Source organism: Choloepus didactylus, chromosome 21, assembly GCF_015220235.1.
Source record: "Choloepus didactylus isolate mChoDid1 chromosome 21, mChoDid1.pri, whole genome shotgun sequence".
NCBI classification, from domain to species: domain Eukaryota; kingdom Metazoa; phylum Chordata; class Mammalia; order Pilosa; family Megalonychidae; genus Choloepus; species Choloepus didactylus.
In genome coordinates, this window is record NC_051327.1 from 41,681,882 (window position 1) to 41,698,387 (window position 16,506).

A 16,506-nucleotide genomic window follows, 5' to 3' on the forward strand; every position below is an offset into this window, starting at 1 on the left:
TGGAAAAAAATATTTCATGCAAGCTACAGCCAAAAGAAAGCAGGTGTAGCAATATTAATCTCAGATAAAATAGACTTCAAATGCAGGGATGTTTTGAGAGACAAAGAAGGCCACTACATACTAATAAAAGGGGCAATTCAACAAGAAGAAATAACAATCGTAAATGTCTATGCACCCAATCAAGGTGCCACAAAATACATGAGAGAAACACTGGCAAAACTAAAGGAAGCAATTGATGTTTCCACAATAATTGTGGGAGACTTCAACATATCACTCTCTCCTATAGATAGATCAACCAGACAGAAGACCAATAAGGAAATTGAAAACCTAAACAATCTGATAAATGAATTAGATTTAACAGACATATACAGGACATTACATCCCAAATCACAAGGATACACATACTTTTCTAGTGCTCACGGAACTTTCTCCAGAATAGATCATATGCTGGGACATAAAACAAGCCTCAATAAATTTAAAAAGATTGAAATTATTCAAAGCACATTCTCTGACCACAATGGAATACAATTAGAAGTCAATAACCATCAGAGACTTAGAAAATTCACAAATACCTGGAGGTTAAACAACACACTCCTAAACAATCAGTGGGTTAAAGAAGAAATAGCAAGAGAAATTGCTAAATATATAGAGACGAATGAAAATGAGAATACAACATACCAAAACCTATGGGATGCAGCAAAAGCAGTGCTAAGGGGGAAATTTATAGCACTAAACGCATATATTAAAAAGGAAGAAAGAACCAAAATCAAAGATCTAATGGATCAACTGAAGAAGCTAGAAAATGAACAGCAAACCAATCCTAAACCAAGTAGAAGAAAAGAAATAACAAGGATTAAAGCAGAAATAAATGACATAGAGAACAAAAAAACAATAGAGAGGATAAATATCACCAAAAGTTGGTTCTTTGAGAAGATCAACAAGATTGACAAGCCCCTAGCTAGACTGACAAAATCAAAAAGAGAGAAGACCCATATAAACAAAATAATGAATGAAAAAGGTGACATAACTGCAGATCCTGAAGAAATTAAAAAAATTATAAGAGGATATTATGAACAACTGTATGGCAACAAACTGGATAATGTAGAAGAAATGGACAATTTCCTGGAAACATATGAACAACCTAGACTGACCAGAGAAGAAATAGAAGACCTCAACCAACCCATCACAAGCAAAGAGATCCAATCAGTCATCAAAAATCTTCCCACAAATAAATGCCCAGGGCCAGATGGCTTCACAGGGGAATTCTACCAAACTTTCCAGAAAGAACTGACACCAATCTTACTCAAACTCTTTCAAAACATTGAAGAAAATGGAACACTACCTAACTCATTTTATGAAGCTAACATCAATCTAATACCAAAACCAGGCAAAGATGCTACAAAAAAGGAAAACTACCGGCCAATCTCCCTAATGAATATAGATGCAAAAATCCTCAACAAAATACTTGCAAATCGAATCCAAAGACACATTAAAAAAATCATACACCATGACCAAGTGGGGTTCATTCCAGGCATGCAAGGATGGTTCAACATTAGAAAATCAATCAATGTATTACAACACATTAACAAGTCAAAAGGGAAAAATCAATTGATCATCTCAATAGATGCTGAAAAAGCATTTGACAAAATCCAACATCCCTTTTTGATAAAAACACTTCAAAAGTTAGGAATTGAAGGAAACTTCCTCAACATGATAAAGAGCATATATGAAAAACCCACAGCCAGCATAGTACTCAATGGTGAGAGACTGAAAGCCTTCCCTCTAAGATCAGGAACAAGACAAGGATGCCCGCTATCACCACTGTTATTCAACATTGTGCTGGAAGTGCTAGCCAGGGCAATCCGGCAAGACAAAGAAATAAAAGGCATCCAAATTGGAAAAGAAGAAGTAAAACTGTCATTGTTTGCAGATGATATGATCTTATATCTAGAAAACCCTGAGAAATCAACGATACAGCTACTAGAGCTAATAAACAAATTTAGCAAAGTAGCGGGATACAAGGTTAATGCACATAAGTCAGTAATGTTTCTATATGCTAGAAATGAACAAACTGAAGAGACACTCAAGAAAAAGATACCATTTTCAATAGCAACTAAAAAAATCAAGTACCTAGGAATAAACTTAACCAAAGATGTAAAAGACCTAAACAAAGAAAACTACATAACTGTACTAAAAGAAATAGAAGGGGACCTTAAAAGATGGAAAAATATTCCATGTTCATGGATAGGAAGACTAAATGTCATTAAGATGTCAATTCTACCCAAACTCATCTACAGATTCAATGTAATCCCAATCAAAATTCCAACAACCTACTTTGCAGACTTGGAAAAGCTAGTTATCAAATTTATTTGGAAAGGGAAGATGCCTCGAATTGCTAAAGACACTCTAAAAAAGAAAAACGAAGTGAGAGGACTTACACTCCCTGACTTTGAAGCTTATTATAAAGCTACAGTTGCCAAAACAGCATGGTACTGGCACAAAGATAGACATATAGATCAATGGAATCGAATTGAGAATTCAGAGATAGACCCTCAGATCTATGGCCGACTGATCTTTGATAAGGTCCCCAAAGTCACTGAACTGAGTCCTAATGGTCTTTTCAACAAATGGGGCTGGGAGAGTTGGATATCCATATCCAAAAGAATGAAAGAGGACCCCTACCTCACCCCCTACACAAAAATTAACTCAAAATGGACCAAAGATCTCAATATAAAAGAAAGTACCATAAAACTCCTAGAAGATAATGTAGGAAAACATCTTCAAGACCTTGTATTAGGCGGCCACTTCCTAGACTTTACACCCAAAGCACAAGCAACAAAAGAGAAAACAGATAAATGGGAACTCCTCAAGCTTAGAAGTTTCTGCACCTCAAAGGAATTTCTCAAAAAGGTAAAGAGGCAGCCAACTCAATGGGAAAAAATTTTTGGAAACCATGTATCTGACAAAAGACTGATCTCTTGCATATATAAAGAAATCCTACAACTCAATGACAATAGTACAGACACCCCAATTATAAAATGGGCAAAAGATATGAAAAGACAGTTCTCTGAAGAGGAAATACAAATGGCCAAGAAACACATGAAAAAATGTTCAGCTTCACTAGCTATTAGAGAGATGCAAATTAAGACCACAATGAGATACCATCTAACACCGGTTAGAATGGCTGCCATTAAACAAACAGGAAACTACAAATGCTGGAGGGGATGTGGAGAAATTGGAACTCTTATTCACTGTTGGTGGGACTGTATAATGGTTCAGCCACTCTGGAAGTCAGTCTGGCAGTTCCTTAGAAAACTAGATATAGAGTTACCATTCGATCCAGCGATTTCACTTCTCGGTATATACCCGGAAGATCGGAAAGCAGTGACACGAACAGATATCTGCAAGCCAATGTTCACAGCAGCATTATTCACAATTGCCAAGAGATGGAAACAACCCAAATGTCCTTCAACAGATGAGTGGATAAATAAAATGTGGTATATACACACAATGGAATACTACGCGGCAGTAAGAAGGAACGATCTCGTGAAACATATGACAACATGGATGAACCCTGAAGACATAATGCTGAGCAAATAAGTCAGGCACAAAAAGAGAAATATTATATGCTACCACTAATGTGAACTTTGAAAAATGTAAAACAAATGGCTTATAATGTAGAATGTAGGGGAACTAGCAATAGAGAGCAATTAAGGAAGGGGGAACAATAATCCAAGAAGAACAGATAAGCTATTTAACGTTCTGGGGATGCCCAGGAGTGACTATGGTCTGTTAATTTCTGATGGATATAGTAGGAGCAAGTTCACAGAAATGTTGCTATATTAGGTAACTTTCTTGGGGTAAAGTAGGAACATGTTGGAAGTTAAGCAGTTATCTTAGGTTAGTTGTCTTTTTCTTACTCCCTTGTTATGGTCTCTTTGAAATGTTCTTTTATTGTATGTTTGTTTTCTTTTTAACTTTTTTTTCATACAGTTGATTTAAAAAAGAAGGGAAAGTTAAAAAAAAAAAAAAAAAGAAAAACAAGGAAAAAAAAAGATGTAGTGCCCCCTTGAGGAGCCTGTGGAGAATGCAGGGGTATTCGCCTACCCCACCTCGATGGTTGCTAACATGACCACAGACAAAGGGGACTGGTGGCTTGATGGGTTGAGCCCTCTACCATAAGTTTTACCCTTGGGAAGACGGTTAATGCAAAGGAGAGGCTAGGCCTCCCTATGGTTGTGCCTAAGAGCCTCCTCCCGAATGCCTCTTTGTTGCTCAGATGTGGCCCTCTCTCTCTGGCTAAGCCAACTTGAAAGGTGAAATCACTGCCCTCCCCGCTACGTGGGATCAGACACCTAGGGGAGTGAATCTCCCTGGCAACGTGGAATATGACTCCCGGGGAGGAATGTAGACCTGGCATCGTGGGACGGAGAACATCTTCTTGACCAAAAGGGGGATGTGAAAGGAAATGAAATAAGTTTCAGTGGTAGAGAGATTCCAAAAGGAGCCGAGAGGTCACTCTGTTGGGCACTCTTACGCACACTTTAGACAACCCTTTTTAGGTTCCAAAGAATTGGGGTAGCTGGTGGTGGATACCTGAAACTATCAAACTACAACCCAGAACCCATGAATCTCGAAGACAGTTGTATAAAAATGTAGCTTATGAGGGGTGACAATGGGATTGGAAAAGCCATAAGGACCACACTCCACTTTGTCTAGTTTATGGATGGATGAGTAGAAAAATAGGGGAAGGAAACAAACAGACAAAGGTACCCAGTGTTCTTTTTTACTTCAATTGCTCTTTTTCACTCTAATTATTATTCTTGTTATTTTTGTGTGTGTGCTAATGAAGGTGTCAGGGATTGAATTAGGTGATGAATGTACAACTATGTAATGGTACTGTAAACAATCGAAAGTACGATTTGTTTTGTATGACTGCGTGGTATGTGAATATATCTCAATAAAATGAAGATAAAAAATAAATAAATAAATAAAAGTCATTTAACTGGTAAAAAAAAAAAAAACCTGTGCTGAATCTGGGCTTAGTATGAAATATATAGCCTTACATGCATATGTTAAAAAAGGAAGGCCAAAATTAAACCCATCTTTAAAGGTGAGAAAGAACAGCAAATTAAATCCCAAGAACGGAAATAACACAGAAAATGATGAAATAAAAAACAAATGTTCAATAGAGTATAACAATAAAACCAAAGGATTTTTTCTTTAAAAATAATAAATATCAATAAATTCCCTAATAAGACTGATGAGAGAGAGAGAGAAGGCACAAATTGTCAATTTTAGGAATGAAAAAAGGAGCATCACTGTAAGTCCCACAAATATTAAAAATATCATAAAGGCTTTTCTGCATAGGGCCCAATGGTTGCTCTCAAAATGGGCAAGTTTATGAAACCCGGGAAGGTGGTGCTGGTGCTGGCCGGACATTACTCCAGACGCAGAGACATCACCATAAAGGACACTGGTGATGGCACCTCGGACTGCCCCTAGCCACCATGCTCTGGGGGCTGGAATCAACTGTTAACCCCACAAAGTGACAGCTGCCATGAGCAAGGAGAAATTCGCCAAGAGATCAAAGATCAAGTCTTTCATGAAAGTTTATAACTACAATCACCTCGTGCCCACAAGGTACTCTGTGGATATCCCCTTGGACAAAACTGCTGCCAACAAGGATGTCTTCAGAGACCGTGCTCTTAAACGCAAGCCCTGGCATGAGGCCAAGGTCAAGTTCAAGGAGAAGTACAAGATGGGCAAAAACAAGTAGCTTTTCCAGAAGATGTGGTTCTAGATATTTTTTTTTTTGTTTCAATCATCAAAAATGAAAAAAATATATATATCATAAAGGATATTACAAACAACTTTATGCCAATATGTTTGGACATTTAGATGAAATGGATCAATACCTAGGAAAAAAAACCCACAATTTATCAAAACTAAGAGAAGAAACAGAAAATATGCATAGCCCTACAGCTATTAAATAAAGTGAATCTGTAAGTAAAAATGTTCCCAAGATAGCGTCGCAGGGGAATTCTTCCAAACATTTAAATAAAAAAATAATAATTTTATACAAGTTCTTCCAGAGACTATAAAAAGAAGAAAAGCCTCCCAATCCTTTTCTTTTGAAGCCAGCATTACCTTGATACCAGAACTGGGCAAACACTGAAAGAATGGGAAATTACAGGCCAAGCTCTTTCATGATTATAGATGTAAAAATCCTAAATGAAACAGCATAGAAAACCTAGCAATATTACAAAAAGTATAACATCACAAGTTGGGCTTCTTCCAGCTTTAAAAGATAATTTTCAAAAAAAAAGAAGTAAAATCATGACTCACACAGATATAAAAATGAAAAATATGTTAAAGATTTTATTTAACTCATTAATGAGGAAACTGGTGGAGTATTACAACCAGTTCAAGGGAGAAGCCAAAGAACACAGAGCTGTACAGAGATGTGTGGTAGGTAGCTTTAAAAAATGGCTCTCACCCTATAGTTAACAGTACAATTATAAAAATGCACTTTCATCAATTGTAACAAATGTATCACACCAATGCAAGGTGTTAATAATAGGGTGGTATTTGGGAATCCTGTATTTTATGCATAATTACTTTGAAACCCACAACTTCCCTAATTAAAAAAAAAAATTTTTAAGTAAAAAAAATAAGAAGAAATGGCCTTCAATGGCTCTGCCTCCTGGCTTTCACAACTTTGTGCAATCCCCCCCCTTGAGTTGGGGCCAGACCAAGTGACTTGCTTCCAAGGAACAGAAGACTGCAAAGGTGATGGGATGTCACGGCCTGATTACGGCCTGATTAGGTTATAAAAGACTGATTTCTAACTTGCAAGACTCTACTGACTACTTGGTTTGCAGGCAAGATGATGATTAGATAGATAGATAGATAGATAGATAGATAGATAGATAGAATGAATGAATCAATCAATCAATCAAGATGCCATGTTGGAGAGGACCAGGTGGCAATAAAACAGCGTGGTTTTCCATTCAAGCATAAAATTTTTCCTACACCAGGAAAGAAGATGGGTTTCAAATCCATACTAACAGATTTGAAGGAAAAAAATCTTATACAATCATTTTAACAGAGAAAACTTTGTGTTGAGTTCATGTGTAAACCAGTTTTGAGGATTACTTGTTTCTGACTTCCAAGTCTAAAAGATTATGCAGTTACTCTATCCCATCTGTCAAAAGAGTTGAAAAAGACAAAAAACAAAATAAGTTTATAATGCAAATTTTTAAATATTTTGAAAAACTAGAAAATGAAGACTAAATGGTATAGAAAAATGTATCATTGGAAGTAAAGGCAAAATATAAGCTCTGTCCCTGAGAGTATTTGGAATATCAAAGAAATTTCTCTTAACAGTAATTAAATGGTAACCTCTTGATACACAAGCAAATTTTAAGTAACCATGATATCAGAAAACATTCCATTTTTGGAAACCTCTGATATTTTGTTAGAATGCTTTCACACCATTATTCTTAAGACTACTCTGATCTACTTGAATAATTTAAAAATATTTCAGTGTAGACGAAAACTTCAGAAAAGTTTTGTAAAGTAATGATTAATTTCAATTATCGGTATATAAACTAAAATTTTTTTTTCTGGAACATACTGGAACCTTATTTCTGCTCAAAAGGTTTAAAATCTAAAGGAGACAAGCATAGCAGTGGGGGGAGATGGAGGAGGAGGCAGAAAATGTTTTTAAATGATTTTCTTTATATTTCTGCAACTCTATCTCAAAAATTTAAGAATATCACGGCTTACTAGATTTTTTAAATTTTGAACTCACAGGTTTAACCAAACTCTTTTCGGTGTGAGTATATCCTTAGCACATAATTTTAAGACTCTGAAGGCTAACACAATCACAGAATCTCAGTGCTAGAAGGAGCTTAGGTAATTTCATCCATATGACCCTACCCTTGTCCCCTTCATTGAACCTTCAAGCAGGAGAACAACTAATCCATTCTGGAAAGAGCCGGGCACTTCCTGTTTGCAAAATATCACATTCCAGGAAAACAGCTTTTCTGGGCACACTGGATCATTTCCCGTCCACCCCCAAAGCTCAACCCCTCAAGGGATAGAAGAAACAGCCCACAAACCCAGCCATTTCATTTCCTTGGTCTCCAAGTCCCTTGAATTCATTACTGCACCCCCACTCTTCCCCCACACCCACACACAGCCTCACAATTTCAGCACCCAAAACCTAATTGTGCTGTCCAATAAGTCGGCTTTATCCAATATCCCCTGCTAACCCAGAAACCCAAACCAGCACAAAATAATTGAGTTACATGCAATTTCATGTCTATCCCTTTCTAGATAAACCTAGCTTTGGGTGCAGGAAAGGAGGAGAAGGGCTGGTTGATGATATGAATCAGCCTTTCCTTTTTTCTTTTTCAGGGGATACCACACTACATTACCCAGTTCCTCTTGGTCATAATAACAAAAGATTCAATGTCTTCATCTTCCAAAATATTACAACTGAAATCACCTATGAAATATTTTTTTCAAACTCTAATATGCTATCAGCCAGTCCTTGATTTACTGAATAAAACAAACAAGACCCAAAAAGATAGATGAATTTGAATAACAGTCACCAACAGCCAAGATGGAGTTTTTAAAAATCAAATTACACTTTTCTTTTCTTTCAGAGCACTCTTAAACCTATCAGTTGTCAAGACAAGCAGAATTCTGAAGGGTTAATTTAACAGAATGAGTAGAAACTTTAACCTGACCTGAAATTTAGTTGCAAATGTTTTTCACCCCTACCATAATTACTAACAAATCAACCAACAGTTGAGAAAAGCACTACATCAAAAGAGTAGTGTGACATGCCATGGAACAACCAAATAGCAGCCCTGACTTAGTATGTGTTTACTGTCTGCCAGGCTTCAGGTCGAGTCCTTTACCTCCATTTCCTTGTTTCATCAACCTCATGACGCAGGTACTGGGACTGTGCCCATTTTTCAGATGGAGGAGCTGAGGCTATGATTCTCTCGGTAATTTACCAAAGGTCACGGGAGCAGCCAGTTGATAGAGCCAGATTCCAACCTGGGCAGTCAGAGTCTTGGATCCAATAGTTCTACAGATCACCCAGAGTTCATTTTGAGAACCATGACAATTAAGCATCTGTCTGCTTTTCTTTAAAAAGGTCAAAGCTTTGAAATCAAATATATTTTTTAAAAAGATTGGCGGGGTGAGATTCTTTGGAAAAAGTACTGCTTCTGGAAATAAATCTAAAAAAGAAAATAAAAAAGAAAGAAAATGTATTTTCTGAATACATTTTCAGGGCATTCTTAAACCTATCAGTTGTCAAGACAAGCAGAATTTCCTGAAGGCCCAGGACAAACAACTATATTTTGATTTCCTGTCACTTCTTCCATTATTTCCTCAAATGTGCTCCCTGATTGTCAGCATTTCCTGCGTTGTAAGACCGTGAAGTGTTTTCTTTCCTTCGGTGCCGGGGTTGCTTGACTTCAGTAAGGCCAACAGCGACCTCCAGTGGGCACTTACTCAAAAAATCCCCACTCCCCACCGCCCCAGGCTAACAAAGCTTTCCCTGTAAAAAACACGTTCAAACACCACTGATATAGATGGTAAACACCCCCCATAATCCAGCAAAGCAAAATGCTCACCTGCCCCCTTGCAAGTTCACACCAACAAAAGGTCAAACTTCCTACCTCTTCTGGCTGTACCGGGCCTTGACAACCTAAAGCATGGGCCTCAGATCAGCAGCCTTGGCATCGCCGGAGAGACTGTCAGAAATGCAGAAACCCAGGCAGCCCCAGACCTACAGAATCAATCTGCATTTTAAGAAGATCCCCAAGTGACACATATGCACATTAAAGTCTGACAACTTCCTATTTTTAAATTATTTCCATCTGATAATATGCATACATGCCAATCACAATATGATTTACCAAATCTACTTATACTGGAAATGCTGAAATCCACTAATGTTTTTTCTCAGCTATTTTAATTCTGTACTGATTTTTTATTTTAGTTACTAATCACATCATCTGGTCATACAATTTTTTTCTACCACAGTCATAAAATATCACACCCTTCAAAGTTCTTAAAAAGGGTGGCAATTTCAGGTATGCAATCCATGGGGTGAAACAGGAAATGTGATTTGAGATACACTGAGCATCTCACATCTTAAGCCAGACCAAAAGACATCAGGGATAATGAAAAATGTGGGTAAAAAGGAGCAGACAGGGAGATCCATGACACCACAAGCAAGGTTTGAGGAGCCTGAAAACCCAAAAACCTCAGTCCAGAATCTAGATTTGAGGACTAACTGACAATAAAGAGCTATGTAATCTTTAGAGTCAGGCTCTGGATTCCAGTGCCTGGCTCCAAACTTCAGCTCTCCTTCAGGGCTGTATGACTTTAAGCAAACTTTTTCATCTGCCTCCATTGCTTCATCTGGAAAATGGGTTGTTGTGAGGATTAAAGGAGATATTGCAAATTAAGCACTTAGCATAGTGCCTAGCACAAAATAAAAGTTCATTAAATGTCAAATTTCAATGCAGAAACCTTACAGAAATAAGAGAGTTGAAAGGGAATACTATGACCAACTGTAGGTCAATAAATTAGATAACTTAGAATAAGTGGACAAATTTCTAGGATGATGGAAAGTACCACAACTAACTCAAGAAGAAATGGAAAATCTTTGAATAGATTTGCAACAAGTAGAGAAATTGAATTAGTAATCAAAAAAGTTTCAACAAAGAAAAGTGCAGGATCACATGGCTTCCTTGGTGAATTCTCCCAAACATCTGAAGAAGGATTAATGCCAAATCTTCACAAACCCTTCTAAACAATACATGGAGAAGAAAAACTTTCCCAACTCATTTAGATCAGTACTACCCTGATACCAAAACCAGACAAAGACATCACAAGAAAAGAAAATTAAAGACCAATAGCTCTTATGAATATAGATGTAAAAATTCTCAACAAAACACTATCAAATTGAATTTAACAACATATAAAAGAGATTATATAGTGGGATTTATGGCAGGAATGCAAGGTTGGCTTAGCATCCAAATATCAATTAATGTAATACACCATACTGATAGAATAAAGAACAAAACCCACACAATCAACTCAGTAGATGAAGAAAAAGTATTTGATAAATTCAACACCGCTTCATGGAAAAAAAAAAACACCCAACAGACCAGGCATAGAAGGGAACTTCCTCAACCTGGTAAAAGGCATCTACTAAAAATCCACAGTCAACATCATACTTAAGGGTGAAAGACTGGATAAATACCTGCTAAGATTATGAACAAGATAAGGATATTCACTCTCTCCACATCTATTCAACACTGCATTGCAGGTTCCAGCCATGGCAATTACACAACAAAATGAAATAAAAGGCATCCAAATTGGAAAGGAAGAAATAAAACTATCTCTATTTGCAGAGAATATGACTTTGCATATAGAAAATCCCAAGGAGTCCACTAATAAACTATTAGAGGTAATTAGAATTCACAAAGGTTGCAGGATACAAGATCAATATACAAAAAAATCAAATTTCTATACTATAGCAATGAACAAATCAAAAATGAAATTAGAAAAACAATTCCACTGACAATAGCATCAAAGAGAATAAAATATTTAGGAATAAGCATCATGCTAGGCAATGGGAAGACAATGAAGTCTCCGTCCTTTTAAGAAGGAACAAATCTAGTTGTGAAACTGAAAGGTGAATGTACACCACCGCATGGAGAAATGTTTAGAGCATGGCCAAATTAGGAACCGTCTTAGTTTGCCAGAGCTGCTATAACAAGTATCAGACAGTGGGTTGGCTTACACAACAGGAATTTATTGTCTCATCGAACTGAAGAGTAGACGTCCAACATCAAGGTATTGGCAGAGCTTACTTTCTTCCCCGTCGGTAGTGTTCTAGTGCTGGCTTGCCAAAATCCTTGGGGTCCCCTGGCTTGCATCTCTGCCTCCCCTCACATGCTGATGTCCTCGTTCTTTTTCTGTGGTTTTCTCTGACTTCTGGCTTCTCTGACCGTGTCTGAATTCTCTCTCTTTTGTAAGGTCACCAGTCATATGGATTAAGACCTACACTGATTCAATTTTGCCTCACCCTAACTAAAAATAACCTCTTCAAAAGGTCTTTTTTACAAATGGGTTCACATCCACAGGAACATGGATTACAAATAAGGACATGTGTTTTGTTGGGTACATGATTCAATCTATCACAGGAATTTTGGAGAGGCTGGACATTAAAAGCCTTATGGAGCCTTTCTCTGTTTGTAATTTAGAATAAAAATACCGGAGTTAAAACTTACTGGGATACTGAGACTAAAATAGCATCTTCCTGCCTCTACCATGTATCATACACAAATATTAACTCAAAAGCCACAAAACTCTTAGAAGAAAACAGAGGTAATTCTTAAAGACCCTGGATTGGACAATGCTTTCTTAGATATGTCATCAAAAGCATGAGCAACTAAAGAAAAAATAAATTTGGACTTTATAAAAATTAAAAACTTTTGTACATCAAAGGACATTATCAAGAAAGTGAAAAAATATATAGAATGGGAGAAAATAGCTGTCAATCATATATCTGAAACGACCTTAATATCCAAAATATATTTCAAAAAAAGCTCTTACAACTCAACAAGAAGAAAAATAACACAAATAAAAAATGGGCAAAGGACTTGAATAAACATTTCTCCAAAGAAGATTTTTTACAAATGGCTAAAAAAAATAAGAAAAGATGCTCAACATCATTTGTCAATAGGAAAATGCAAATCAAACCCAAAAGGAGATACTACTTCACACACACTAGGATGGCTAATATCAGAAAAATGGGAAATAATAAGTGTTGGAGAGTTGGTGGAGAAACTGGAACCCTCTTGCGAATGTAAAATGGTACAGCCACTGTGGAACACAGTTTGATGGGTCCTCAAAAGGTTAAACATAGAATTACCATATGACCTGGCAATTCCACTTCTAGGAGTATACCCCCCAAAGAATTTAAAGCTGAGATTCAAATAGATACTTATACTTCAATGTTCATAGTAGCATTATTCACAACAGCCAAAAGGTGAAAACAACCCAAGTGTCCATTAACAGAAGAACGGATAAACAAACTGTGGTATATCCACACAAAGGAATATTATTCATCCATGAAAAGGAATGAAGTCCTGATGCATGCTACATGGATGAACTCAGAAACCATCATACCAAGTGAAATAAACCAAACACAAAAAGACCAATATTGCTGGATGTTTCTCCAGTTTTTGATGCTCAAGCCTTGTTAATTTCCTAAAAGGTGCCTAGCCTTCTTGTCAAGCCAGCAGTGTTAAAGAAAAAATGTTAAAGAAAACTCAGGGTGTTAGAACAGCTCACAACCAGGGCACCCAATCCTGACTTAGAAGGTCAAGGAAGGTGTTAGAAGGAAACATTATCTTAAGGGTTAGCCAAATCAAGGGAATGAGGGGAAGGTGATTGTTTATCAAGCATACAACCTGAAGGTTGTACCTGATTATTTCAAAAGTGACTATATACTCTTCCATTTGCTCACTCATTCAATGTGTTCTATTTCAGAATTTGGAGATGAAGATGGAAAAATTATCTCCCTTTCTGAGATGTAGAGGGGAACTCATATCCCCAGTTAAGTCCACCAACCCCATCACAGCATGTCTGAGTTCTCCAAGCACAGAAATCACCCACTATAGCCTGAAGCTCCAGTCATCCCTGGCTCCTCCAGCCACAAGAGTTCCAACAAGCCTCTCAGCCTTGACACACACAGTTCCTTCCAGCTTCCTGAACTCCTGGTCATCCTCCAAGACCCACTTAAGACTCCCTCTGAAGCCTTCCCTGGGCTTCCGGGTGGCGTTGACTCCCTTCTTTGTGCTTCCCCAAATGCCCGTCTTTGACTATCCCTCTATTGTGTGTGTTTACTCCATCAGACTATCAGCTCCTTGAAGCCAAGGAATATGTCTGAGCGTCTCTGTATCCTCATTGCCCAGCGTAGGGTTCTGCACAGAGTCGGATGCAAGACAGTCATTTTACAGATGAGAAAAGCAAGTCTATTCTAGGTGAACTGAGTAACTCAGGAAGCAAGTCAAGCAGCCAGAGCCCCCCAAACGCGCGCCAGTTTCTGGGAAAGCTGAAGCTCGGGACGTTGGAGTTTCTTTGGGGAATGAATGGGGATGGGGTCGTGGGGGGTGCGGGAAGGTGGTAGATTTGAGAGAATCAAGAACCCCACCCGTCCGGCGTCAGGGAATTTCGAATGGGGTAGCAGCCGCATATTCTGTGGTCAAGACAATCTGAGGGAAGGGTGGAAGAACACAAAAACCTCCAGGAGAAAGCAGCTCATTCACATGTACACACACAAACACACACACGCAGAACGCAGAAACATACACGGAAACAGAGAGCCCCAGAGACTCCAAAGGACACCCCTCCCCAGAGCCCATCGGCTGCTCCTTCCTTACCACGGAAAGACGGCCATCTTCCCAGTCACATGACCGCCTTGCGGGAGCCACCGCCCCTTTCTCCTATCCAGGCCCCGCCCCGCCCCGCCCTGGCCGCCATGATTGTGAGGGTCGGGCGCCCCATGAAACCGTGTCGGCCCGTCCACCGGCGCCATGATTGTGAGGGGCAGCTGCCCGCCCAGCGGAGCCCAGGCCTGGCTGCCTTTCGGGTCGTCAGGGGCAGCCGTCGGTCCCGCAGAGCCGTGCCTCATAGTCTACCGGCGCCGTAATTGTGAGGGACTCTGCCTAACCCTCAGAGCCTAGTCAGTCAGCTCGCCGACGCCATGATTGTGCGGGGCAGTTCGTTCCATAAGCAGAGCCCGGCTGCTTAGCACATGTGCGCCCTCTAAGGGAGGAGACGGATCTAGACACAGATGGAGCGAACGGGCAAACCGCGTCTTGGAGGGAAGGGAGGTGGGAGTGGGGGCAGCTAACTAACACGAGTTTCTGCGGCTAATTTGCAGTTAGGTTATAGAAGCCACGCCCCCTCCCTAGGCCACGGATTTCCCGTCTGGCATCACGGAAGTTAGGCAATTCCAGCATCTCCTTGCCATGACTAACAACCTAGGTCTCCAAGCACTGGCCTAGCTACATATTGACAGCATTTAATTGGAACTAAACCAAACGGAGAAAATAGGATCATCATTTTACCCCACTTGGCAGAGCTGTACTTTTCTATGAAGGTAGAGATCCATTTCGATTACAGAACTTAAGTGTGCTCCAGTGTTTTCTCTGCCTTATTAAGAAAAAAAAAAAAAAAATGGCTGAATGTCCATATACATTCACAGGATAATTCCCTAACAGCTACCATTTACTAAGTGCATAATATGAATGGCAGCCTGCATTTACTCTTCACTGCTACCCTTTGAAATACTCATTATCTCCTGTGATGAAGAAACTGGAGCTCAAAGAAAGGACGTAAGTACCAAGTCTAGTAAGTGCCTGAAGGGGATTTGAATGTTGACTCCAAAGCAGGGTTTAACCAGTCTAACGGGGGAAATTGTTCATTAATCACAAAAGAGCATCTGATCCTGGCTTTTTACCCTTTTACTTTGAAGCCTTTGTCTTTTCTGACAGTAAGAGGTCAGAAGACCACATGCTCAAACAAGCTCCTCTGGAAAAGGTTGTAGAATATATATACTCTCAAATATATTCTCAATACCCAGCAGAGGACGGAATATGTCGTTTTAGCTCACTGCATCCTAGTCTCTTCTGTTAAATCAGGATAATTCTGATGTTAATGGAAAGGAGATTATAAAATACCTGGCACATGGTCAGCACTCAGTGGCAGCAGTATATTAATGTGAAGGCAAAAAGAGGCATATCCAACCTTCTGTGATCTTTGTTTTCAGAGCTTTTCTCCAGCAATAAACTATAAAGCAGTGATTCTCACACTTGAATATGCCTACAGCTCACCAATGGAACTTGTTAAAATGCAGATTCTGATTCAGTGGGTCTGGAGTGGGGCCTGAGATTCTGCACATCTAAGAAGCTTCTGGATGGCATGCTGCTGGTCCCTTTGGAGATATGAGATCCTAGCAGTTTTGGGTGGTGGAGGGGTGCCAGATAACTGAGGGAGACAGTAGAGCAGAGCCATATCTCATGCTCTTAAGCATATTCAACCATACCCACTTGTCAAAACCCCTATTATATCACTTATATTAAACAGATAATGGAAGTAATCCTGAAAGATTGCTGAAACTTAGGTAGCATGAATGGCTAAGAGATTCCCCCACCATAGGCTGAGAGACCCAGCACCTTCTGGTGGCAGCTTTGCCAACACACTCAATTAGTTGAAGAACTGATGGTCAAAGAAGAACCAGAAAAGGAAGAAGATAAATAAATAATATTTTACTGTCAAATTTAATTTTGGTGAAACACAATTTTTGCCCTTAGAGCTGTCGCTAGGACTAAGGAGACTCCGCAGTACCATGTCCCAGTTTGATTTGTTGTATTCAATGATTAAAGGTTTCCCTGT

General features: G+C 38.9%; 1 protein-coding gene and 1 pseudogene across 2 annotated transcripts in view; one reads left to right on the forward strand and one right to left on the reverse strand.

Annotated features, from left to right (window-relative positions):
- The window catches only part of VPS35L (VPS35 endosomal protein sorting factor like), a 131,078-nt gene extending 116,563 nt beyond the window's left edge, over positions 1-14,515 (reverse strand). For both annotated transcript variants that reach the window (XM_037814344.1, XM_037814345.1), the window contains exon 1: positions 14,490-14,515. In XM_037814344.1, coding sequence (XP_037670272.1) covers positions 14,490-14,506 — 17 coding nt within the window. In that variant the 5' untranslated portion in view covers positions 14,507-14,515. The remainder of the gene's footprint in view (positions 1-14,489) is intronic.
- Positions 5,392-5,803, forward strand: LOC119517541 (annotated as a pseudogene).
- Positions 14,516-16,506: the final 1,991 nt, after the last annotated feature.